This window comes from Microcebus murinus, chromosome 4, assembly GCF_040939455.1.
Source record: "Microcebus murinus isolate Inina chromosome 4, M.murinus_Inina_mat1.0, whole genome shotgun sequence".
In the NCBI taxonomy this organism is placed as follows: domain Eukaryota; kingdom Metazoa; phylum Chordata; class Mammalia; order Primates; family Cheirogaleidae; genus Microcebus; species Microcebus murinus.
Window position 1 is genome coordinate 44,904,675 of NC_134107.1, and position 26,901 is coordinate 44,931,575.

Here is a 26,901-nt window from a genome sequence, read left to right on the forward strand (position 1 = left end):
CCCACCTCACCGCACAGGCCATGGCCCTGGGCCTCACTGGCTTTGCTGGTCTCCAGGATCATGAGTCCAGAGCTGTGGAGCCACTGGATCTGGATGTTGGAGGGTGTCCGGATCAAGTACATGTGGCCTGTGTCCTCAATTCTGAACCCATACCTGCTCACAGGGGGCCACACAGCCTGAGAGTCCACAGTCACCTTGGGGAGAGATTCAGAGTGAGCACAGCTTGTCTGTCCGTCCGTCCATCCATCCATCCATCCATCCATCCATCCATCCATCCATCCATCCATCCATCATCTGATGAACATTTATTAAGCACCTGCTCTATGCCAGGCTGTATTTCAGGCACATGCAGCCAAGCCACAGCCCAAGGTGGCATGTGAGAACTCTGAAAATACTTTTATGAGAGAAAAAAAAAATGATAAAATAAGAAATGCAACAGCAGGAGGCAGGCTGCATCTTAATGCCCAAATAAATACAAATCCTGAGCCCTTTGAATCACTCTTTTGTTTGCTGATTCCATTCAGGTCACTTCTTCTGGATATTTTCCCTAAGTGCCCAGATTTGGGGTTACACACCCCTTCTCTGGGGTCTCCTTTCCCTCTATGCTGACGATCAGGATAGGATACATTTGTTCCCTCATCAGGATGCCCAGTGGACTGTGAGTTTCTTAAGGTTGGAAACTATGTCTGATTTATCTTTGAGTCCCCACCACCTGTCTTTGGGCCTGACATAAACTGGAGGCTCAGTCAATACTTGTTAAATATGTGACACTTCCTAATTCTCACAAACACACCTTAAATTCAAAGCTACAACCTCTACTACATATTGACAATGTTAAATTTGGATGTATCATGGATCATTAGTTTTACACTGCAAATGGGAGATGAAAAGATTAAGATTAGAAAATATTTATAATGACTTAACCTCTTCCCTCCAAGATTCAACTGTTTTATTGACAACTTTGCAAATTATCCAGCACATGAACTACTGCATTGAGGGAGCCCAAACCCAGGAGTCAGGAAATTTTGTGACCTTGGGAAGTCCCTGAATCTCTCATAGCCTGAGCCTTCCTACTTGTACAGGCAGGGGCTGGGGCTTTCATCCGTGAGCACTCTCTCTGGGCATTAAGGATCCATATCTGATGCCCAGAGATCCTCAGCTATGTCCACAGGACTCCAAGTCCACATAAGGACAAAGGACAAAAGTTTCAAAATTAATCCCAGCAAGAAGATTTATAAAAATCAACAAGCTGATCCTAAGTTTTATATGAAAAGATAAAGGAATGAGAATAGCCAAAATAGTTTTGTAAAAGAAAGCATTTGGAAGACACACACTATCTGATTTTAAGTAACAGTAATCAAGACAATGCGGCATTGGTGAGAGGACAGATTAATGGGACAAAGAGAAAAGTCCATAAATAATACCAAACATTAGTGGTCGATCGATTTTTGATAAGGGTTCAAAGATAACTCAATGGAGAGAGAATATGGTGCTGGCACAATGGGAATTAACATTGGAAAAAAATGAATTTTGACCCATACCTTTCACCATTTACAAAAAGTAACTTAAAAGGCAACATACAACTAAAAGTAATACCTAAAACTATAAAACTTCTAGAAGAAAACATAAGAGAAAATTTTTGTGACCTTTGTTTGCTAGGTACAATGCCAAAATCCTGATCCATAAAAGAAAAAAAATTAATAAATTGGACTCCATCAAAACTAAAAACGTCTGCCTTTCGAAAGATGCTGGTAGGTTAGCGAAAAGGCATGCTGCAGACTGGAAGATAATATTTATATCTGATAAAGAATTTGTGTTTATAATAAAACATACAAAGAATTTTCAAAAGTCAATAACACAAGTGTGCAAAAGATTCGTGTGCAAAATAAGTGTGCAAAAGATTTGAACAGACACTTCACCAAAGAGCATGTATTATATAACATGGAGAGTAAGCCCCTGAAAAGATGCTCGACATCATCAGTAACTAGGGAAAAGCAAATTAAAACCACAATGAGGTACTGCCACATACCTATTAGAATGACTGAGCAAACAAACAGATGAATACTACCAAGTGCTGGCAAGGATGCTGCTGGCCTCTCTCTCATATTCTGCTGGTGGAAAACAGCTTGGCAAGTACTTTAGTTAAACACACCCCTACCACACAACCCAGAAATCCACTCCTGGGGACTTTACCCGTACAAAACTTTTATGTGAATGTTTATAGGCAGGGTTATTTGTTATCATTCAAAATGGAGACACCCCAAATATCGTTCAACTGGTGAATGGATATGGTACGGTATATCCATATGATGGAATTTTATTCAACCTTAAAAAAGGAATGAACTACAGATCTATGCAACAACATGGGTGAGTCTCACCATATACTCTGGTTCAACTTATATGCCATTCTGGGAAAGATAAAACCACAGGGGCAGAAGACGGTGGTTGTCAGGAGGTGGGAGGGGAGTTGACAACAACTGGGGGTGATGAAACTGTTCTATATCATGATTGCGGTAGTGGTTATGTGACTGTAGGTGTTTGTTAAAACTTGTAGAATTGTATACTACACAGGGAGAATTTTACTGTATATCAATTATACCTTAATTTTTCAAAATGAAAAAAAAAAGCACCTAAGGAATGAAACTCAGGAAGGTTTTCGCTGAAGCCTCGGTCTCATGGAAAACCCACTTTCCTGAGCTTCATTCCTGAGAGCTCCACAGTGTTCCCTGTGCTCTGCGTTCAAGGGGAGATCCTGACAGAAAGGCTGCAGGTCTTGGCTCAGAAATGGGGGTGTGGGGGTCACAACTTTGGGACCCGAATCAGTTCCTCTCGTCCACCCATTGGGTGCAAAGGGAGGCCCTGAGGGGCCCGCTCTGCACAGGGTGGGCTGTTGTTGGACACCTACCACCTCCCTGACAGGTGGACTTAATGTGAAGCTAATGACCCTTAAATTTAGGGCTCCTCACTTACATAGTCCCCTTCTTTGAAGGGGCCCTGGTAATGTGTTCACAGGGCCATGTATTTTGTAAAAATTGTAAAGGTGAGATATTTTGGCCACAATTATTTAAGGCCACTGTCTCTTGCCATTCTGACTTCCTCTCTGTCACAATATGCCTCCTGGTACACTTCCTGCCCTAACGTTAGAGTGGCCAGCAGCATCCTAACTGCAATCATTTCCAAATATACCTAATTTCACATTATTTTTTAAAAAAGGATCCCCTCCCTGCCCTTGCCACAAATCATGACTAGGCCTGAAGGGCCCTCCACCCCTGGACACCCTGCCCTCAGCCAACCGCTGCCCTGCCCTGGAGCCTGGCTCTTTGAGGCACTCACCTTCCTGTTGAAGCGGTCAATGGTGATCTGATGGGCCAGGTGAGTCACATTCAGCATCACCAGACAGAACGGGGGCCAGTTCAGATGTCCCTGCAGAGAGAGCCCAGCCCTCCTCAACCTAGAGCCATGTCCTCCATCCCCCTCCAAGTGAGGGGGTGCAGCAAGTATGCTGACACGCTCCCCACCCCCCTCACTATGCCAGGGACACCCACTGGGGCTGTGCAGAATCCCATGGAACATTTCTGACTCCACCTGACCTCATGCAAGCCCAGCCAAAAAAAAAAAAAAAGCTGGCTCCCTCCACCTGGCTCATGGGGGCATCCTAGTAGGAGACCCCTACAGCTGGCACCTATGACCACAGGCCTCATCCTTGGAGGGACAGCCCAGCTCTTCTGCACTCCAGCGCCATCCTGCACCCCCCTATGAAGCCGGCACAGCTGGCCCCAGGAAGGGCCAGGAGGTGGCACACTCCACACAACTCTTTCCCCAGTCACGCAGGGAGCTGTCCCCTGGGAGACCCTGTCCATTCCAGGAGACTCCTGGGAGACACCAGGACCTGCCGCAGGGGCTTCCACATCTGTCCTTGCCTCTGGCACCCCTCAAAACCCGGCTCACTGCTCCCCTCTAAACCTAGTCCAATTCCTAGGTCCAGGCATGGAGGGAAGCAAGGGGCCAGCACCAGGTTGGCACTTTTGCAGTCGAGGACGTGGACGGTGACCATTTCGTCTGGGCTCTGGCTGAGGATGTAGATGGCCTCCTTGAACAGAGCTACGTGGCTCCCATCGAAGGTCACGAAGCTCAGGTCAGGGAAGATGGAGCATCGGCCTGGGGGAGGGGCAGGACACGAGAAGGGTAAGTAGAACATACGGCAGCGCCTGGGCCCTTTCCCGGATGATTTGGTGGCCTGTGGGTCTGGAGGGTCACTCAGACCAGGCAACACACAGAGATCAGGGGTCACAAGGGTGGGAAATGTGCCAGCCCAGGGGTCACACTGAGATGAGAGGTCCTGCAGGAGGGAGGCTGGGGAGCACACGGATCGGGTACAGGCCACACTGGGGTAGGGGTACAAGCAGGACTGCCTGGGTGACTCACAGGCACACTCCCAGAGGGGGCAGCAGCGGTCCCCGCCCACCCGCACAGCGAGGCCCAGGACCCCACAGCGAAGGGGAGCAGCGCCACGCGGACAGTGCTGGGACTGGTTCACGCGGATCAGCTGGCCCTCCAGGCAGATGTGGCGGACGCAGTCCTGCTCGGCGATTGGCTGTGCACAGGGTGGAGAACAGTGTGCGTGCCCGCCCGGGCTACGGCCCACCCCACCGCCCAAGCTTGAGGACACAGGATCCTTCCATAGCAGGTTATAGCAGGGTGGGGACCTTGAGGTAAAACTTCTAGGGACTGTTGCCCTCACCCTAGGCCCACGGACAAGCCATCTGGGGCCTGGGGCTGTGCTCAGCGTGAGCTCGGGGATCCAGGGACTGATTCCCTGAGACCTCTGCAGCTCTGCCCGGCCTGTGCTGAGACCGCCAGGTACACACACGTGCACACACTAGCGCGCACTCACAGAAACCCAGAATAGGTGCTCAGTACACGCAGGCACACACTCTCTAGCTCAGCTCCTCACAGAGGCACAAAGATACACACAAATGTGTCTCACAACACCATGCAGCACACACATACAAGAACACACACAGATACATGAGCGCTCACACTAAGTTTCCCACATGTGAGCCCACACATGTGCACAACAGTCTCATACAAGTACACAAAATGCATGCACTGGGACACCCACATTGTCACCTGGGCCCGGATGGACAAGGTGGGATCCTGCTATAGCATCAGGGGCCCAGAGGAGACTGCAGAGTCTTTCAGGGACCAGGAGCTTGGGGCAGGGGTGAGGACAGCACATAAACCTCCGTCTTGCAGCCTCGAAGCTGGCTCACAGACAGAAGCTGCAGCAGTTGCCGTTCCCTCACGGGAACGTGAGAGTATGGAGTGTCCAAGCCCAGGGCCACTCGAGGAGGGAAGGTCCACATACAGGTGGCCAGAACCCTAACAAGTCACTCACAACACAGGTGGCAGATACATTGGCTTCAGTGGCACTTGTCAAGGTCTCGGCCGAACCCTCTATGATGCTCTGGGCCGGGGCTGAGCGCCCAGTCTGCTCCGTGGTGGCCTCGCCTGCTGGCTCCGCTGGGGGCTGAGGCCCCACCGAGGGTCCATGGGCCTCGGCCAGCTGAGGCAGCAGAACCAGCGAGCTCTCTCCGGAGGCCGTCCTGGCTGAGACGCGGCTCAGGGGATAGGATGTGGGCACCAGTGGCACTGTGCCAGCCTCGGTCACCAAGGGGGCAAGAGTGTGGGCCACAGCAGGCGTGAGCTCCGTGGGGCCTCCCAGGGCAGAGCCATCGACGGAGGTGGGCAGAGACACTTGCTTGGACAGGATGGCCATCTGCTCTGTGGTGCTCCCTCGCGGGGCAACAGACACTGAGGAGGCCACCCCCTCAGCCACAGCCACGGCTCCAGAGGTTGGCGATGTGGCTCCCAGAAGCAGGCCTGGAGCCGTGACTGCTGCCTGGGAGGCTGTGTGGCCGGGTGGCTGTGCCTGGGCCCCTGCAGCCAGGGTGGGAGGTAGTGCTGGGCTGAGTGTCTGAGCAGGTGGAGTCGTGGCCTGTGGCTGGAGTGGGGAGGTAATGACAGAGCCCTTGGGACCCGGTGTGGCCACTGGGGCAGACGTGCCCACCTTGGCCAGGGGCAGGCTGGTGTCAGGAGGCAGGCCAGAGAGGAGCTGGGATGGCCGAGTTGACTCGAGAGACACAAAGACTGTGGCCCCCAGTCCATGAGCACCTGTGGACTGGCTGGCGGTAGCTGAGGTCCCTGGGGGCAGAGCTGGAGGCCTGGTGGCGGGTGTGGTGCGCTGGGCAGGGTGGGGCGGGGCCGTGGGGAGTGGGCGTGGGGACGCTGGCGGGCCTGTGGGCTGGCCGTGCCCGGCTTCGCCCTTTTCTGTGGACAGCGCCATCTCCACCCTTTGGGTGGCAAGGGGACTGACAGGAACCTGCTCTGCTGCTGTTCCAGCCACGGTCAGGGTGCTGCTGGGACTTGAAACATGCTGGGCCTGGGTGGGCTGGGGGACCCCTGTCTGGCTCACAACCTTAGTTACTGCAGGGGTCAGCAGAGCCTCGTGGGATCCCGAGGAGGTGGCAGACCTGGCAGTCACTCCAGGGGAAGCCACAGATCTGGAGGAGGGGCTTGCCAGCAAGGAGGGCCGTAGGGGTGTTGTCCTAACAGGCAAGGAGCCATGGCCTGGGACAGTCACAGCCTTGGTCATGAGCGGGAAGTGAGGGGCAGGGGGAGACCGGGAGGAGACCGTGATGTTGGGGCTCCCTGCAAAGGTCACAGTCACCCTGGTTGTCTCCATGGCACCTGACACCATGCCAGGTGTCTGCAGTGCAAGGGGGAGGGATGAGGACTCCGGGGTGTGGGGGGCAGCCGAGAGGCTGACGGCCGGGAGGCTGGTGGTCACCACCCTGCTGGCTGGGGGCTCTGTGGGCTCGGCAGGGAGGTTAGAGGCTGTGAGCCCCAGTGGCTGCTGCAGCGTGGGCTGCGAGGGGCCTGCAGACAGCACTGCCCCCTCTGTGGCTGCCATCGGTGGGTTCAGGGCCGTGGTGAGTGGGGAAGCTGGGGCGAGGGCTGGCCCGTGGGTGGGGGTCTTGGGGGTTTCCAGTGGAAGCTGTGGCTCCTTGTCACTGGGCGTGGACAGCATTTGGCCAGGAGGCAGCGTCTCATTGCCAAGCACCTCTGTGGGAACCCACACTGCTGGCTCCACGCCTGGGCAGACAAGAGAAGAGGTTCAGAAGCAGGGTGACTGCTGCCCTGGGGGCTGTCCCTGGGCAGGGCCATGACATGGGGCTCAAGGACTGGCACCCCAGGTGAGAGGCCTCTGTCCTGTGATATTGTAGGACTTCAGAGACGTCAACAGGTCTGTACTCTGCCCCAGACCCCAAACCCCGAACCCAGAGCTGAGAGACTTCAAGCCTAAGTCTGGCTGCACTGCCTTCTCCCCTCGTGACCCTAAGCCTGTCCCTGTCCTGCTCTGTGAGATGGGGTGAAGGGATCGGATGGGCTCCGTGCCTGCCGCTGCCTGCACCTCCTTCCAGAGGCCCCTGAGCTGACGCTGATCCTCAGGGACCTGAGGGCTTTGAGGCCTGACCGCTTAATGAGACCCTGGGGACTTAGAGGGAATTCAAGGGAGGGAGGAGAAATAAGGCCACTTACAGTCCTCCAGGTAGACACATCTCTGTGTGACTTCATCCAGGACCTTGGGGGCAGGGCACATAGGGACACAGCCTTCTACCCTGAGGACAGAGCAGGGAGCAGGTCAGTGGTCTTGAATACGGGGAGGGGGGGTCACCTCTTGTTACCTGGATGGAGCACAGGCCTCATCCTTTCTTAAAACACAAGTGTATTTGTGTGCATGTGTGCATGTGTGTACTTATCATGTGCACACTCACGTGAACCTCCGTAGAGCCCCTGTCACACATGTGTATGGGATCACACTCCTGCACACTCCTACCCCTCAGACTGAGAAGGAAACACACACATGAACAAGATATAGTCATGCACACACTGTGCACATGCTCACTTGCATCTCCACCTGGGCACATCCTCACACAGCCTCACATGACCCCTCCAAGCCCACGGGACTCCAAAGTATTTATACATACATACACATCACACAGATGCCCACAAACATCAGTGAATACACTGTCAGGTGTACATGCACGCAGCTGCACACAACACCTGCAGTGTACAACTCATGCACAGCTGTATTTGTATACACACAAACACACACAAGGCTCTGCTATGTGCACATCATGCACAAATATTCAAATATGCCTATATATGCGTGTGTGTGTGTGTATATACATACACACGTATATGGCACGCTCATATATGAAAGCACATTCACTCTGGTACACACATCCCCATACATGCAACACAGGAAACATTCATACACAAGTATATGTGAGTACACACACACACTCAGTATGTGCTCGTGCACACTCCCACAGACTACATGAAAATGTGTATGCTCAGGCACACTGGTGCACGCTCCTTGACTCCACACCCACAGCCCCTGGCACCTCACCTGGGCATGTCCCGGCAGCTGGCTGCCCGTGGGTCCCGGCAGGTTTGGAAGCAGGGGCTGGCACAGGCATCGTAGCGCCACTCGCAGATGGGGTAGGCAGCCCCGGAGGGCTTGTCATCTAGAAAAGCAACCCACCCCGAGCCCCTAGACTGAGAGCGACGAGGCAGTAGCTCTGGGTCAGGTGCCAGGGCACAGAGGTAATCCCACGCCCTCCCTGCCCCCTTGGAGAGGCACAATGGGTGCCAGAGACACAATGGGTGCCAGAGAGGCAGAGTGAGCCAGCTGCAGCTCAAGGGACTCGTGCAAGGAAAGTGAAGGGAAAACAGCCATGCCACGGGGAAGCTGCATGCACATGGCTGGGGCTGGTGCCTGGGGACCCTAGGGATGGGGCTCTGGGAACTGGGTGTAGGGCTGAGAACTGGGGAGCTTTGGTGTAGGCATTGGAGATGGGCTCTGAGGGGTGGCCAAAGAGGAGGCATGGATCCCTGGTTTGGGGACACGGTGATAAAATGAAGAGGCTGGCCAGAGATACAGTCACATATGTGCACATGTAAACGCACCCATTCACACAGCACAAGATGCCCTCATGGGCGCAAACATACATGTGTGCATGCAAGACAGAGAGGCCAGCCTGGCGCAGTTAGGAAACTGTGATTGCTTCCTCCAGGGTTTAGGTAGAGGACAAGATGTCGGGGGCAGGACCACCTGGTAGGGCAGGCCCTGGAACCCCTTAGCAGGTCGGGGAGTTGCCTCAGCACAGCCCATGGGCCTGGGCCTCCCATGGAGAGAGACAGAGGCTGCTGGCTCCTCAGCCTGCTGCCCCAGGGGACGGTCTTTGGGCTCAGGGGCAAGCATGTGTCCCCATCAGCAAGAAAACTGAGCCTGCGAGCTGCACACAGGGTCACCTCTCCCCTCACTCCCACAAAGGCCGCTGTATTTTTAGACCGTGTAATCGGCCTGTGGCAGTAGGCAGGACCCAGGAACTTGGCTGGGCATCAAGCCACGCCGCCACGGCTCCCTAGGCTGCCAACACGGAGGCGGGGCCACCTCCCATCTCAGGGTGGCACCCATGCGGCCCCCCGGTGCCAGAAGAGTGAGGAGTCAGCCTTGTGGGGGCATTTGGAAGGGCGAGGTGGGGAAAAGGCGGGAGGAGCAGTTGAGTGAGAGAGCCGGGGAGCCGAGCATGACAGCAGGGGGACACCTACCCAGGAGGCGGAAGAGCGTGCCCCAGCGGAACGCCTCTGTGTGCTCATACAGCCGCAGGGTGAGCACAGGGCCCGACACATAGAGGAAGGAGCCGGGCTTTGCCAGGGACTCCAGGGCCACCAGGCCTGCCCGCCATGTCCCCCGGTGCAGCGAGAAGGAGGCATGGTGGCGGAAGGCGTCGCGGCCCTGCCACTTAGCTAGCTCCAGAGACCCATTGGCTGTGACGTGGAGGAAGAAGTTGGGTCTGTCTGCCGCCTCCAGGGACACGACATCCGGGTCTGCAGAGAGCCACACGGGTAAAGTCAGCACAGGGAGGGGGCCAGACAATGCGGGGGCAACATCCCAGTGCACATCTGCTCTCGCTCAGCGACTCTGGGAGGCAGCACGCCTGTGGACTGGCCCGGCCCTGCTCCTCCGGCCTGCCTGCCTCCCCTCGGCCCACTTACCTCTGCCTGCTGCCTGCGCTCAGCTCACACCATCCAGCCTGAGCGACAGTGGAGGGTTAGAGGCCCACAGACTGCTGAGGGCCTGAGCTGGCACCCCTCAGTCCAACCCACAGATGGGGAGAGTATCCCAGCGAGAGGAATGGGCTTGCCTAGAGACCCAGAGCTGTCCTCTCTTTCCTGTCTCAGTGCCCATTTCTGGGGCATGGGGGCTGGCTGGGCGGTGGACAGTCCCCCTGCACAGGGCCCTGCAGGTCTCCTCAGGTCCCAAACCCACAAGCAGGTACACAGAGTGAACAGAAGCCCGGAGTCCCGGCTCACCACACTGCTGGGGCTGGGGGCACGTGCATTAGGGTCCTGAGCCGTCGGAGGGATATTCAATAAGGTGCATGTGAAGGCCCCTCCCACATGTCCCATGTCCCCACGAGGGACCTATAGAGTCCCGGTGACACCTCCCTGGGCAGAGAAGACAGGAGGTAACTGAAGAATCAGTTATCACGTCAGTAACAACAACTGCTATTTATACATGACTTTCCAGGTGCCAGGCACTGGCCAGGGCCGACCTTCACCTGCCGGTTATGAAATTCCTAAGGGAACCCTGTGACGTGGCCAATTCACTCACTCGGCAGTGAATACTTACTGAGTGCTCACTGTGTGGCAGGCACTGGGGACATGGCAGGGAACAAACTGACAGCAATCCTTGCCCTCATGGAGCTCACATTCAAGTGGGGGGAGAATAAATATGATGAATAAGTAAATTCTGTGATAGGTTAGAAGGCGATGATGTTGCTGCTCCCATTTTACAGATGAGGGAAGTGAGGGCTAGAGTCACACTGACGGTGGACAAGGGAGGCGGGACTGGAGCCCAGGCAGACTGAGGACTGGAGCCCAGGCAGACCGAGGCCGGAGCCCGCCATCTTGCAGGCCCAGAGATGGAAGCAAGAGCAGGCATGGGGCAGCACGGAGGGGTGGAGCCCGCTCCCGTGGGCTGTGCCATCTCAGCAAGTCACTTCTCCTCCCTGGGCCTTGGCTTCCTCCTTCGTGAAGAGGGGGGTGGCCCAGATCACAGTTTCTCTACCATGTTCCCTGCCGTCCTCCTAACAGGGGAGGCTGACACCCAGAGCTGGAAGTGCACAGTCCTGTGTTGTACTTTAAACATTCACGTGACTTTTACTGTCTATTTTCTGATTTGTATTTCTTTTTCCATCCCTCTGTTTGAGAGGAAGCATAGCATGGGAGTTTGCACCAAAGACCCTGGAGCCAAAAGGCTGGCTCCTGTCACTAATGCGCAGGCTGGCTCCTGTCACTAATGCGCGGTGTGCCCTTGGGTAAATCGTCTGACCTTTCTGGGCCTTGGTTCTCTCCTCTGTAAGCTGGGAAGATAATAGCACCTGTCTCCTGAGAGTGCTGTGAGGATTAAATGAGTAAATATGCAGGAAGCACTTAGAACAGTGCCCAGCATGTACGTGCTACAGAAGGGTGGGCTACTATTATTAATAAATAAATAACGTCCCCTCACAATCTTCAAGGAAAACTGGCACTCCGAGGAGAGACCTAGGCTGCGGCTGTGACCCTGCAGTGCACCCTTCAGTTCGTCAAGACCCCCCAGTGTGGGATGCACGGACCTCAGTGATGGCTGCATCCTCCCCTCTGTGACATTTTCTACACTCCATTTCTTCCCAGATCCCTCAAGGCCCAACTCAAAAGACACTTCCTCCATGTAGCCACCCAGATCCCACCTGGAAGGCATCTTTTTTTCTGCCCTCCAGTACCCTGGGCACAGCACAGGAGAAACATGGGGTGAGGGAGGGGGCCTGGGTCCTCGCTGGGCCACGGGAGAGTGAGAGGAAGAGGGAAAGGAAGAAGAAGGAGGGGGGGGGAGTTGCCATTCGCTTTTATGGAACACAGCCGTCGCATAAGCAAGGCACAAAGGTGCATCTGGGCCTTGGCTGCCCTGGTATTTGGGGGAGAAGATGGAATGTGTCTCTTTGCAGAGGCTGAGACACCAGCCCAGAAGCTCTGCCTCAGCTGGGACAGGGGCACTGTCGGAGCCCCCACTTCTCCAAACGCTTAGGGCCGCAGCCCCCTCCCCTCCTGCAGCACCTGCCTCCCTCCCAGAGGGCTGGAGTGGGGCCAGGGTGGGCCTTACCGTGGGCCTTGGCCTTGTACAGAGCAGCTGTCAGCAGGAAGCTCGCTATGTCCCCTGGCGCCACATCCTCTGCCTTCACTAGGACTATGTCATCGCCCACCGCCTTCACGGCCACCAGGGCACCACCGGCCGCCAAGCTGGACAGCTGGTAGGGGCCTTTACCCAGTGCTGGAGAGAAGAGGCCCAGCCATAAGCCCTGTCCCCCTGGGCCTCTGCCCACCTCCCCTCCTCCATTCCACCCCTGTTGTGGGGTGATGGGGGGGTGCCAAGGAGGGACTCTCAGTGGCTTCCATCATCCCAGGCCCCAGGAACTTTGATTTCCATGAGAAAGAAGGGACAGGAACCCCAGGCTCTGAGCCCCAAAAGGACACTGATCCCCTGCACAGAGGCTGGGTCATTTTACAGGGAGCCTGGGGAGGAGGCCATCCACAGGGGGCATCTGGGCCTCCAGATGTCTTTCCATGGCCCGTCCCATCTAATGCCTGGAACGTCACAATTAAGCCACTGCTCTATTCCAGTTCGCCTCTGGGAAAAGATATAAGACCTGGTGTCTGCCCACCCAAGGCCTCAGGGATGGAGGCCAGGAAGGCTGGGCTCAGCATTAGTGCTTATTTATTTCAAACACGTGTCACCTCTGTGTCTTTGGGTTCCTATAGTGTCAGTGCAGGCTGGAGCAGGCATGGACAATTGCAATAGCCTAGTGAGGGATGGATCTTCCTGCTCCCTGGCCCAAGGTCTGACCTCCAGTGCCTCCTCCCCACGGCTGCCTGGTCACCTTCCCAGCCACACTCCCTGCTGGAATTCGCCAGTGGCTTCCCACTGCCCTTAGGACACAATCCAAAGAGCCCAGCTGGAATTCAGGGGCCCTTTACCTCCCAGCCCCTGCCTAGCTCCCCCATACCCCCACATGCTTGCTCCTGCCACACTGAACTTCTCTGGCTTTTCCTTGAAAGTGCTGGGCTGTTTCCCACCTTGTGTCTTCCTCACGCTCTTCCGCCCACTCTGAGTAGTCCTCCTCGCTTTGTGCCTGGCAAACGCCTACTCGATCTCTGGGCCCAGCTCAAATGTCACCTCCTTGTGAAGCTCTCACTGCACCCTTTCCTGCCACACAAAGTCGTCCCTCCTCTGCGCCCCACTAGCCCTTGGAGCAGGGCACACACCAGTCTCAACTCTAACGATGAGGACCTGGATCCGGCCACATCTGTCTCCCCCGCTAGACACGAGACAGGCAAACGCTGGGCCGGTAAATGGTTAACAACCAGCTCTCAAAAAATAAACAACGATTTGTAGTGTTTGCTGATTTCCATGGTGTAAACACTCCCACCAGTGGTCAATTTGAAACTACCAACTGCATGTGGAGTTAGGAACACACAATGGGTGTTAGAGAGGCAGGGTGAGCCGGCTGCAGCACAACAGTGTGACAGGTCTCCTGGACCACTGATTTCCCAGCACCCAGCGAGGGCCTGGACCAGAGAAAATGTTGGTAGAACAGAGCAAGGAATGGATGAGTGGGAGGGGGGGTAGGTGGAGGATGCTAGAAACAGCTTGTCCTTTGCCAGTTACTGCCACCCGAAATGCCACAGAAGGTAGACTCTGCTCAAAGCTGTCTTGCTGAAATGTCTCGCCTGATGTCAGACCCTGCCTGTCCCCGGGACTGCAGTTCTCCCATTGCAGATTCATTCCTTTAGGGGTTGAAGGGTTTTGGCCATCAGGAGCCCCCAGGGGCTAATGTTTTGGTAGGACTGCAGTCCCTGTGAATGACCACACTCTACCCTGGTCCAGCCCACATCACAAAGTCTCCATAGCTGGTACCCTTGTCTCTAGTCTCTCTCCATCCATCTCACCCACTGGGCTCTTGTCAGGTGATATTTCTCAAATTCAAATCTGATAATGAAGGTAACTGAGGACAAAGCCTTGGGCCTCCACCTACATGTGCCTGCTCCTGGCAGGATGGTCCCTGGAGTAGGGGAGGGGACTTGAAAGTCAAAGGGGAACAGCACCAAGGACTCAACAGGCATCTAACTCTGTCAAGGCCTGATCTTGGCCCAACTGGATGAAGTTCAGTCCTGAAAAGTACTGCCCTTCTGTCCACCCTACCCTAGTGATTAAATTGACTAATTGGCTCTAACACTGGACATTAACCTCTCTCGGGTCTTTAGTTATGACCTGTGTTTTCATCTTCATTAATCTGGATGTTGGAGCATATCCTGGTGCCCTGTGACCTTGGCTGAATTTGAAGATGAATGTGAAAGGCCATATGTTTTGCTCCAGCCATCCACAGAAAGAGCAATCTATGTTTGCTTTTGCCAACTCAAATCTTCAGGGAACCCAAGACGACATTCCATGGGCCTACTGAGCTAGCTTATGGAGGCCAAGGGGCTGGCATGTTGGTGCAATGGGGTTTCCACTTCCTGGTGAAGCTGCTCTGGGTGAGAACAATCCCCAGGACCTGGTCTGGCCTGGGCCCTAGACAGGGGCTGCAGGAACTGCTGGGGACAGAGTTCCAGGGCACCCCTGGGCCCTGCACTCTCAGGGATCTCTCTGCGTGATGGAGGCCCTCCCAGCTCTTGGTCACAGCTCTTCCAGGGCCAGCAGCACTTTAGGCTGGCTGATGCTGACATGGCATCAAGGCAGGGCTGGCAGTGCCCCAACCCCTGAGGCCCCACTTGGGGAGGACAGGCTTACCTTTGTTAAAGAAGTCACAGTCGTATGCTGAAAGAGAGAACAGAGACTTCTTGAGAGCCTGGGGCAGTAGACAGTGTCAAGGCCCCTAGCACCCCAGCCTCCCTCTCTCCCCTAGGGCCAGGCCTGGCCTGCCTCCCAAACTCCAAGGTCCAGGCATGGTCATTGGATTCAGGTTTCTTAAGGGGGAGGAAATATAATGGTTCCACTCTGCACCCCCAGCACAAGGCTCAAAGCCTGGCCCAGGGTAGGCACTCAGTGATGTGTTGAGTGAATGAATGAATGAATGGGCAAAAATGGGTGTGTTTTGTATGTCCCCAAAGGGTAGGATTAGAACCAAGCGGTGGAAGCTCCGATTGGAAATGTTTCAGAAGGTCCTGAGAGGAATGCCAGCACAAGATGAACATCAGTCTTCCAAGAGCCTTGGGTGGGAAGGGGCTGGGGGTGGGGGCAGGATCCCAGCCTTTTTCAAGCCTCTCTGGGCAGTTCCCCTTGCTGAACAGAGCTGCTGCCGCCCACCAGGCTGTGCCAAGTGTGAGCTACAAAGCGCAAGCTCAGCGCGCCCTCTAGTGTCCCAGATGAGAACCACAGTCTGCTCCCTGGCATCTCAGCTATGGATGCCTTAGTCCACCCGGGTGAGCTAGGGACCTTGCAGGGGACCCTTCAGCCAGGGGCAAGACCATGAAGAGTCAGTGGGTGGACCTGGGATAAAGCTGAGGAGGGGTCTGCTTCACACGTAGGCTCTGTGTGAGGAGAACCACCAACTCCACCCCACAGTCCAAACCCCACCACCAACACATGTGGCATGGCCCTCTGGAAAGAGCACCAGGAGTCAGGAGACTGACTACCATGTCGCCATGGGCAAGGACTTCCCTTCCCTCATTTGTGGACTCAGGAGACTGAACTAGAAAATTAGAAGATCCCCAGGTCTCTGGTTTCAAGCATGAACCCGGGTGATGGGAGGAAGCCCAGAAGAGACATTAAAAGTCAGCTGTCTCTCTCTAGGGTCAGACCTGAGTTCAAATTCCATCTCCCTCACTCATTAGCTGTGTGTACTAGGACAAGTTACTTCACCTCTCTGAAATTTAGTGCCTTCCTCTACAAGGTGGGACCACTACTAGCATCTGCCCCATAGACTTGTCAGGTCCTGGACTAGGGTAAGGCAAAGTGCTTACCTCAGATGCAAAATTTAAGTGGGCACTAAATATCTCAATAGAGACAGATGCCATTTTGATGCAATATTTTTAAAACATCAAAATTAATGCCAAAAATTCATGATGAACAAAATTTCAAAATTTTAAAATAAAGATAGGATTATTAATAATATGCAACTGAGCCTCATCAGAGCCTGGGGCAAAGTGGAAAATCAATAATGTTGACCCTTTGATATTTTGTGCACCAAGGATATTTTGCAATAATTTTTGGTGCCCCTTTAAATATCACAGCCCAGGTGAATGCCTCACTCTCCTCAGCCTAGTCCTAAATATTAAATGAAGTAATGGACAAGGCACAAGGCCTGGAACACAGTAGATCCTCAGTAAGCGTATGTGTCCTCCCTCCTAAAGGACTTTTAAGGGAAGTAGAGGGAGTTGGACTGCGTGTGGACCCAGGGCACAGGGTCCAGGGAACAACAGGCAGAGAAGAGGGAGGCCAAAGACAAGTTCTGCTCCATCTTCTTCCCAGGGTCATCCTGCCTGGACCCCCAGGGCTCAGGACATGGCAACACCCGTGGCTCCATGACACAACAGCAACCCCTGCGAGCACTATGCCAAGCCCTTCACATGCGTGGTCTCTCTCAGCCTCAGTTTCTCAAACTGTAAAATAGGAATACTTAGTCCTGCTTCAAAGGGCATTTGTGAGAATTCAGTGAAAAACACATTCAAAGCAGTTAGTGCCTGGCACATGGTAGGTACTCAATAAATGCTGGCCAGAGGGATGCTACCCCACGGGCCTGCCCTCAAGGGCACCCCACTCTGTCCTCCCGGATGACCAGGCCGGGGCACTCACGGCAGAGGTGTGGGGTTCGCCAGTCGACAGCCACCCCGTGCTGGCAGCACTGGTGGGCGTAGGCGGACACGCTGGCGCAGAAGCACTCACAGTCACCACCTCGGCTGCACCCACACGTGTCCATCAGGCAGTTTGAGTAAAACCAAGTGACATCAACCTGGAGGAGGTCAAAAGTCAGAGGTCAGAAGACAGATCCTAGATGTCAGACCTGTAGCTTTTCAGCTGATGGCCACCAGCATAAACAGGAGGGGACCAAGGGACAGGGCGAGCTGCCCTATCTCGTGGGGTGTGAGGTAGCAGGGTAGCCAAGTAGGAAAGAAACAAGAGCTCCATGGACCAGGCAGACACCCACTTTCGAGAGCCAGGCTCTCTATTCCCCTGAACCCAGGCTGGTTGCTCTGGGTAGCTGAAGAACAGGTACAGAGTCTGAACTGCCCCACCAGGGCCAGAGACAGCCAGGGCCATTCTGACAGTGGCCTTCAAGGCCTGGAGGTGCCGTGCAGAGCTGAGCACCAGCCTCCTCTGTGCCCACTGAGGGCAGAACAGGCAGTGCACGGCCTGAGGGCTTTGGGTTTGCTATTCAGAAGAACTTCCTGATAAGGAGAAAGCCAGAGTAAGATGGGCCTGAAAGGGCCCAAGCTGTGTTTGGCTGGCCATCTGCTGGGTCACTTGGGGAAACAGGACGGACTCGTCTGAGCAGGCTGGAGGCAGGGGTATGGCAGGTCTCCCCTCCAGACCTGAGATGTCTCTTCCAAGACGGGGAGAGTCTGGGAGCTGAAGGGATATCGGGAAAGTTAGGAGGGAGCTGGGGAGGGGCTGAGGATGGGGTCCACTCACCACAGGGTGGCAGGTCTCGAACACCTCGCTGAGCAGGATGCTGCACTCCTTCTTGGCAAAAGGTTCTCGGAGAGGATTCAGGACACATGTATCCCGGGGGTCAGGGGTGTCTGGGCACTGAGAGGCAAAGGCAGGGCTGCAGACCTCCTCACCCCCCAAATGCCTGTTGCCTGGTGCAGCAGACAGACCCGCCTCCTGCCTCGTGTCCTGGTATAATCCCCTCCCCTTGAGTGTCAGAGACTGATGAGACTTGCTGCAAACCAACAGAAGATGGCCACGGTGCTGAGATGAGCACGGTCCTGCGTATGTGAGCACAGAACCCATCTGGCAGAAATCTCTCCCTTGCTGGCCATGAGGAAGCAAGCAGCCATGCTGGGGACCCCACGTGGCAGGAAGTGATGGTGGTCTCTAGAAACTGAGGGTGGTCTCTGGCCAGGAGCTAGCCCAAAACCCAAGCGCTCAGCCCTGCAGTTGCAAGGAGCTGAATGCTGCCCGCAAGCGGGTGGGGAAGCAGGTCCCCCACCCCAGTGGAGCCTCCAGAGGAGAGCCCAGCCCTGGCTGGCACCTTGCCTGCAGCCTTGTGACATGTCAAGCAGAGAACCAAGTCAAACCATGCCCTGATTGCCGACCCACCGAGACTGTGAGATGACACACGTGTGCTGTCCAATGCTAAGTCTAATAACATCGTTACACAGCAACAGATAACTAACGCGGATTTCCCTGATGTCTGCTGACCCCCTTTCTCAGGCCTACATTTGCACTTACCACCAGGGTAAGTCTAAGAGCATAAGCAAGAGAGAAATACAGGGTGGTAGAGGGAGGACAAAGGTTAGCCACCCAGTCAGCTTCTCTACCACACTGGGGGATGGGGCGTTGGGCACACTGTTCTGAGGCTGTGGGAACAGCCTGTCCCACCTCAGGATTACACTGTGCTCCAGGCCGTGCTCCCCACCCCAGCCTGCACAGGCTCATCTGTCCGCTTCACAGCGGAGCATTAAGATCACTCGGTCCAGGAGAGGCAAATATGTGACACTCATATCACCACTCTCCGCTGCTGCTCCCACGGCAGACATAAATAATCAATCACACTGCCCCTTACAGCCGAACCTGACACAGGTTTTAGATGTTTCTGGACACAGTTCCCCAGCAGCCCCTTCTGACTGATTAGAGTTGTCACAGGAAGGAAATCCATTGCTCTCCTGGCACAGTCCCCTCACTTCACAGAGGACCACAGAGAAGACAGGACTTATTTGAGGTCACCCTGCAAGTCAATGAGTGACCCAAGACAAGAGCCCAGGTCTCCTGCTTTCAACTCAGTACTGTGTCCCCCTAGCTCACAGCTTGACAGCCTAAGGCAAACATTTCACAAATCTCAGGGGTATCGCCTTATTTCTGCCTCTCCTAATGTCCTTCCCTCCAGAGGCCTTGTCTCTGATACATTCAGCTATTTAAATATATTAAGTACCAGCACCAATCCCACTTCCTCCAGGAAGCCTTCTTTGATTGCCTCAACCCACCTCAGTCTCTCTTGACCTCTCCTGTGTGCCAAACCTAGTGCCAGGCCCTGAGGGCACCAAGTCAAATGAGAAGGTCATGCACAAACAGCCTCACCTCCCCCACTTAGGTGGCCATTTCTCCTGGGACAGATTGTATTCCCTTTCCAACCCCCCGCCCTTCCACCAGCACTTGGTCCGGGGCAGGGTGGGCAGCTGGATTTGTGGGATGGGATGACGTGTGCCCGCAGGTCACAGGGCAGAGTCTAGGGCTAGAGATGCCAGGCAGAGGACGAGAGAGCACTGCCGGAGCAGCCTCACACCGATGTCCCTCTCCCCCGACCTGGGCCGGGCTCAGCACTGGCCGTGGGCACCTGAGTCAGGGCACGAGCCAGCCTAGGGGGCTTTACCTCAACTGCAGCCCAGCTGCTGCCAAACTCCTGGGGGTTGGTTAGCTCTAGGTTCTCCGGGGTCCTCATCTCATTGATGGTTTTTAAGTCAAAGTTCCCACAGAGGCCTGCCAGCTGGCCCTGCAAGGGGAGAGGACACCACAGTCAGTTGCAGGCATGACAGGGGGGACCCATGAGCAGGAGGGTCCCCATGAGCTCAGAAGTCTGTCATGGACCCAGAAGCAACTTCTGGGGTTATGGTTTTAAGCAGTAGAGAAGCAATGTCAGAGGAGAAGGGGACAGAGCAGGGTGGGGGTGGAGAGGACAGAGGCATGCTCTTCTTGGCTTCTCAGTGAAGGTACAGCCCATGCAAGGACACCCAGTGGCTTGGCTCAGCTCCAGGAGGGAGCAGAAGGCCCTAAGGGTCACTGCTCACATGACTACCTGCCACTGAGGCCCAGCCTGGATGTGCACTGTGGTCCTCTGGTCCCATAAGAGGGTGATGTGCTCCCGTGGGAAATGCACCAGCGTGAAAAACCCTGCCCGCCACGTGTGGACCTCCTGCTTGTCATCCAGGAAGCTCTCGGGACTCTAGGGGGACAGAGATGGTCAGTACCCGAGTGCCTGGCACAATGCCTGAGCCCCGAGTGCCCCTCAATGCCCGGGTCAGCTGGGCCTGGCTACAAGCCACTGCCCAGCCCCAGGGCCTCGCCAACACCTCCACCTCCCTCACCCCAATATTGACCCCTGTGTTCCTGACCCTGGCCCAGGAATTCAGTCTGGGCTCTTGATTCAGTGGGGCCCCAAGAGAAACTGCTGTGGTAAAGAAATGAGTTCTTAGTCCTCTTCTGCCCCCAGCGCCCTGGTAACCTGTAAGCTGTCTATACAATCTTCCCCAGCACTGGCCTTACGGGATTTCCCGAGTCATCGTCGAAGACAATGAGTGAGTTCCCAACGTTGATGGAAATGAACTTCCTGCAGATGATGCCAGAGCTGTAGCAGTTCACATTTTCTACAATCACAGAGAAGCTGAGATCTGATGTGCTCTGAGGAGAAAATAAGTGAATCCAATAAAAGCAAGGAGAGAAGAGATCCTGTTGAGAGGCATGGAGGTAATAGCAACGTGGACTCTGCAGTGGTTTTCTAACCACTCTTACTTCTTAGCTATGTGACTTCTGGCAACTTACTTCAGTTCTCTGAAGCTCAGTTTTGGTTTTGGACGCCTAGTGCAATTTGTTTAGCACACAGTAACTCTCCCAAAAAGATCTGATAATGAATTAGATCTGATAATGTATTAATTAATATATAATAAGGATGGTCAACATTGATAGGTGTGCAGGGGAAGGGACACCACCTTACAAACACCGTTGGGAGGACAGGCCTTTTTGGATGACAATGCACAGGCGGTGAACAACATTCTAAATGCACGTAACTTTTTACACAGTGATTCCACTTCTAAGAACCTAGAGATACATCCACACACGTATTTGCTGCAGTATTTAAATACTGGAAATACCTAAATGTTCATCAATGGGGGAAAATAAAGCAAATTAAAATACACTATTTCTATAGAATTCTATTAATACACAGCTATTAAAAAGACAAAAGTATGCACTGACTATATGAAATAAAGTCTAAGGTAAACTGTTAAGAAAAAAAAAAGCAAATTGCAGAATCCTAGTCACATAAACCAAAGTGCGCGTGCATGTGCGTGTGAGTGCACGTGCCCCATGGAAAATGGTCTGGTAGGATTCACCCCTGATAGCTCAGAGGGGCTATTCAGCAGGAGACGGGAACAGAAGAAATGTGAAGGGGAATATCTGTTTTTAATATATACTTTTATATTATTTTAAATGTTAGTAAAGAGCATGCATTGCCTTTAAAATTTTCAAACTAAAATAAAATGAGGTCAATAACCTTTATCTTGGGGAGTTATTGAAATTATGTGAAAGACCCTGGCACAGTGCCTGCCCCATAGATAGGACTCCTTCCATAAAAGGTTTTGTCATTATTATTATTATTGTTACTCTTATATGATGAGATGGACAAGCCCTTAGCAAAACCAAGGTCTCCTCGGAGTGTCTCTGACACTCTGCCCCGCCTCATCAGTGCCCCTTTCTCCTGGGGGGTTCCTGCCTTCACTATGCCCCCTCCCTACACCACACCACCAGCTCTCTTCCTCCAGGTGGGCTGCGACTTTACCACGTGACTCAGATTTCTTGGTCAAACCTGGCCCCAGCTCTACCATGGATTAGCTGTGTGGCCTCGGGAAAGTTACCTAACTTCCCTAAGCCCAAACTGCTACATCTGTAACATGGGGTTACAAGGTATTATATGCATAAACCTTGTAGGGTTGCTGTGAGAATCAAGTGAAATTATCCACAAAAATTATCCACTTTGGTCTCAGTAGGCCACAGACATATGATAAAAGTCCAAAAAGCACAGGCTCTTACTAGTACAGACACAAAACCCATTGGGATGCAGTGGGCAAGGTTATAATGGTGAGAGGACAGACAGTGGGTCTCTTAGGACTGGCGAGCCCTGTCCAGCCCTGAGCTTGCTCCTCAGCACTTCTGCCGGTCTCTAGCCAGCCACACCTCAGGGCTCAGGCTCCCCCCACCCACCCACCCAGTTGTGCATCACACTGGAGTCCAGGGCATCAGGGTGCCCTGGCAGGTCCTCAGCCACGGCTGCTCTGGGTCCCCATGGAGCCAGCTGGACAGACACTTCCAGAAACTCACCTTGACCATGTGCACTTTGCATGCCCCCATGAAGTCAAACGGGAGCCCGTCAAATGTGCGGTAGTGCCGGTCGCCGTAGGCTGTGCAGGTGGAGGCGCAGGGATGGAGGGTGCACTGGAACGAGCCCCGCTGGCACAGGCTGAAACACAACCGCCCAGACCAGCTTGCAGGGCACACTCATGCTATACTGGAATACTCATGACAGAGCCATTGCCTACTGAATGCACTCTCTGTGCCCCCAGGCAAGGGCACCAACAAACATCATCAACCTCCAGCAGAAGCCTGGAGATGCCACGGCTCAGAGAGGTTAAGGGACACACAGCCAGTAAATAATGGAGCTAAGATTTAACACAGATCTATTTGACTCTAAAGTGCATACTCTCTTTACCACTCCATCCATTCATTTATTCACTCATCCAACAAATATTAGGTGCCTACCATATCCCAGGCATTATGCCAGGACTTTGAGATACATCAGCAAATAGTGAATAAAGCAGGAAGAAAAATCCTTTGCTATGAAACTTATATTCTAGATGGGGAAGACACACACTAAATAAGAAATAATAATAATAAAGCAGTGTGAGTAAGTAATGTAGTGTGTTAGAAGGCAGTGATGCTATGGGGGAGCAGGATACAGGGCCTGGGAATGTGTGTGGAGTGGGTTACAGTCTTAAACAGGGTGGCTGGGGGACATGTGAGCAGAGATTTAAAGGAGGTGAGAGTTGGCTACATGGACATCTGGAAGAAGAATATTCTGAGCAGAGGACACAGTCTTTGCGAAGGCCCTGGGGAACACTCGGGAGACGCGTGGCTAGAATGGAGGGTGCAAGGGCAAGAGGGTAGACGAGGGCTTTGGAGGGGTAATGGCGGGCCAGATGCCATGGTTCCAAGAAGGCCACTATAAGAACATTATAGTTTGCTAGGACAGGAAAGGAAGCATCGGGAGACTTGATCGTGGGACTGCTCTGGCTGCCACACTCAGCCTAAGCTGGAGCGGTGTGGGGGAAGCAGAAAGACCGGTTGGGAGGCCACTGCTGCGAACCAGGGAAGAGATGATGGTGGCTTGGAGCAGGGTAACAGCAGTGGAATGAGTGAGAAGTTGCCAGATTCTGGGTATATGTTGAAGACAGAACCAAAAGGATTTGCAGACAGTGTGGATACAGATAGTGAGAGAGAAGATTCAAGGATGAACTCTAGGTTTTTTGGCCTGAGCAACTGGAAGAATGAAAAATCTTATCAACCCAGATAGGGAAGGCTGAGGCAGAAGCCAGCTTGAGGGAGAAAATCAGATGTTCGGTCTTTTACGGGTTGAATTTGAGACCAGTAGACGTGTATATGGTGATGTCATGTAGGCAGCTGGATGTGTGAGTCCGGCGTTCAGAAGAGCAGTCTGGGTCCCGGAAATCTGGGAGCCGTCTGCATATGCACGAGCCCTCCAGCCGTGAGACCGTGTGGGCTCAGTGGGGAGTGAGTACAAATACAGACGAGAGGAGGTCCCTTGGGATGTTCTATCATTAAGAGGTTGGAGAAGAGGAAGAACCAACAGAGGAAGCTGAGAAGGAGCAAGAAGAGAGGCAGGAGGAAAACCTAGAGAGTGTGGTGTCCCAGAAGCCACGTGAGTAAAGGTGCCAAGGCAGGGGGAATAATCAACAAGTGATCAACCGTGTCCAGTGCTGCTCACAGTCTAGGCAGATGAGGACCCGGAAATGAACACTGGACACAGCAACACGGAGGCTACCAGCGACCTTGGTAGGAACAATTCTGATGAAGTCGTGGGGAAAACGCCAGACCGAGTGGGCTTAAAGGAGAACAGGAATTGGAAACAACAGGTATAGACAATTTTTTTTTGAGGAGTTTTGCAGAAAAAAAAAGATCAGAGAAATGGAACGGTTGCTAGGAGGTTGGAAGGTTTTCAAACCACACATTTCTACGCAATGGGGATGATCTGGTAGAGAGTGACGAACTCGTGACAGGGAGAGAAGGCGGAGAGCTGCTGCAATGACGTCCTTGGATGGGTGAGGGGCTCTAGCTAGAGGACAAGTGAAGGGACTGTCCTTAGACAGGAGCACAGATACTAGTTTGTCTGCAGTATAGGTAGAAAGGCAGAATATGTGTGTCCAGAGTCTAGAAACTTCTCTTCTGATGGCGTTAGTGCTCTCAGTGAAACAGGAAGCAATCATTAGCCAGAATGAGAGGGGAGGAAGTGTCAGGGCTGTGAGGAGAGAGGAGAAAGTGCGAAAAGTTATCCGGTTATCAGGGGAGTGAAAGCATAAAAGAGATCAGGGAAATACAGAAGGAGAGTGCGTCAGCCTCAAGGGCCTTTTTGAGGATCTGAGTCATGAATTTAAAACGAGAGCAGCAGCTTGGTTTTGTATATCCCTCTAGCCACACTCAGCTGCGTGGACTCAGGTACAAAGGAAGTAAGGGATGGACGTCACCAGGGCTGTGGTTTTGCCAAACAAGTAGGGCAGAGCAGGAGGAGGCGAGAGAACTGGGGCTGTATTCAAGGAAGTCCTAACAAGAAGGGAAGACATCAAGTCAAGCGGGTGAGAGGCAGTGGAGCGGTGGCAGGGTCCTCGAGTACAAACCCGAAACCCCGTGGGGCTGCAGGATGGAGGGAGTCAGGGTACTAGCGGGAGGGGAAGAGGAGAAAGACAGAGGTGAGGTGAGCGGCATGGAACTGGGATACGGGCAGATGGAGTTATTGGGAATGACAAGCTCAGCAGGATGACCACACACTCCACCAGGGTGGAGAAAGACCACCGGAAGAGAGAAGATGCAGACACTGAGATGCCAGGAGATACCAAAAGCATCTCTAAATGGATATTGAAATCTCTAGGAACTGGGGCAGAAGTAGGGTTGGATCAGGTGACAGTGAGAGTACAGGGGCATGACCCGCGGCTCCACGTGTGACAGCAATACTGAGGGGCAGGCTCTCTGCAGTCACATGGCATATTCAGATCTTGCCATGCACTGACTCCATGGCTTCCTAAGCCTGAGGATATAGCCACTCGCACATCCGCCCACATGCGACGTATGCAGTGCTGTAAATACTCCCAGCGTGGCTGACTTCACACTGCTGACATGACGTCACTGAGCACAGAGCGGGGCTGGGTGGGCAGCCAGGCGCCATCCCAGTAAACAGATCCAGCAGATGCTCGAGCCACACCAGCCAGTCACACCTCCAGCGCTCACCTCCCCACAGGACAGCAGCTGGAACCTGGGCCACAGGGCCGTGTCCTTCGAGAGCGAATGTTGGGAAGGTCTGTCCATGTATTAAGAATGCATAATTTTAAAAACTGAGTTAGAAAGTAAAAATTTGCTCTTATATCTCCCGGTCTCCTAGCAGCGAGAGGACACCTACCCGACGACCAGTCAGCCTCTCTTGTGAAGGCAGAAGCCTCCTCATGTCAGGGTTCCAAATCCTAAAATATTCCCAGCCCCTTGGCCCTGGCTCCAGCATCTCCAATCACAGCTTTTGCCTGTGATTTGATTTCTGAGCACAGTGCACTCCCAGGAGAGGATTCTACAGAGCTCAGCCATCCCCCTGTCCAGGGCTGGGATGCTGGCACAGCGGCTGGAAGCCAGTCAAGTGACGGAACTGAGTCAGTTCCAGGCCTGAGCATCCCGAGAAAATCCAGGGCAGCCCGCCCCCAATCTCTTGCCACCTGCATCTGGCACCCCTGGTCAGCTCTGGCTCGCCATAGTCATGAAATCCAGCAAACACTTAAACACACAGCCTGCAGGGGACTCTGTGTCCTGAGGACTTCTGGAGTCAGACAACCAGAGCTCTGACTCTATAAATACACCTTGATATATCTGGGGAAACCAGCTTTAGAGCAGATAGGCTTGACTGTGACCCTGCTGCTAACACAGAAAGAAACACTATGGCCATCCTCTGGGACAGAGAAACAGGACAGTTTCAATCCCAGCTTGGGGCAGGGACTGGAGGCTGTGATCTAGCTAGTTGGGTGGGTCTCCAAGATGGAACCCCTCTGAGCTTCTCTGCTGGGCCCTAGGGCCCCAGTGCCAGTAGCTTCCTCTTCATGGCAGGCCACGCTGGCTGGTTCTCAACATTGCACAGTGGCAGTGTTTGCTTTCCAAGATCAGGGCGCCAGTTTATCATTGATCACCCATCCCCTAGCGCTCTCTCCATCAGAAGACTAAGTCTACCCACTGCCGTGTGGCCCAGAGCAGGCCCTACAGAACTAGCCCTAGTCTGTTTCCAAAGAATCCCATCCAGGTGCACAAGCTCCCACATGTAGATACCTATATTACTAAATATACAAATATTCCCACATGTATACTCACTCACTTTCATATGTAGGCATGTACATATTTATAGGCAGACAAATGCACACTTATACGTATATGTTCCCTCACATGAGAACACTGATATATGACATGGGCCAGGGACAGTGGTTTGCACTTGTAATCACAACACTTTGGAAGGCCAAGACAGGAGAATCGCTTGAGAT

The 26,901-nt window shown here is 53.6% G+C and overlaps 1 protein-coding gene across 1 annotated transcript in view; it reads right to left on the minus strand.

Moving 5' to 3' along the window:
- OTOG (otogelin) overlaps nucleotides 1-26,901 on the minus strand; it is an 81,363-nt gene that overhangs the window by 18,446 nt on the left and 36,016 nt on the right. Inside the window, exons 24-38 of the mRNA XM_076002124.1 lie at nucleotides 22,424-22,562; nucleotides 20,594-20,728; nucleotides 20,127-20,273; nucleotides 19,704-19,823; nucleotides 17,801-17,917; nucleotides 16,964-17,120; nucleotides 14,960-14,986; nucleotides 12,275-12,442; nucleotides 9,682-9,960; nucleotides 8,477-8,594; nucleotides 7,603-7,682; nucleotides 5,399-7,155; nucleotides 4,013-4,594; nucleotides 3,334-3,423; nucleotides 11-194 (exon numbers count right to left, since the gene is read on the minus strand). Of these exons, the coding sequence (XP_075858239.1) occupies nucleotides 11-194; nucleotides 3,334-3,423; nucleotides 4,013-4,594; nucleotides 5,399-7,155; nucleotides 7,603-7,682; nucleotides 8,477-8,594; nucleotides 9,682-9,960; nucleotides 12,275-12,442; nucleotides 14,960-14,986; nucleotides 16,964-17,120; nucleotides 17,801-17,917; nucleotides 19,704-19,823; nucleotides 20,127-20,273; nucleotides 20,594-20,728; nucleotides 22,424-22,562 (4,100 nt within the window). The remainder of the gene's footprint in view (nucleotides 1-10; nucleotides 195-3,333; nucleotides 3,424-4,012; nucleotides 4,595-5,398; nucleotides 7,156-7,602; nucleotides 7,683-8,476; nucleotides 8,595-9,681; nucleotides 9,961-12,274; nucleotides 12,443-14,959; nucleotides 14,987-16,963; nucleotides 17,121-17,800; nucleotides 17,918-19,703; nucleotides 19,824-20,126; nucleotides 20,274-20,593; nucleotides 20,729-22,423; nucleotides 22,563-26,901) is intronic.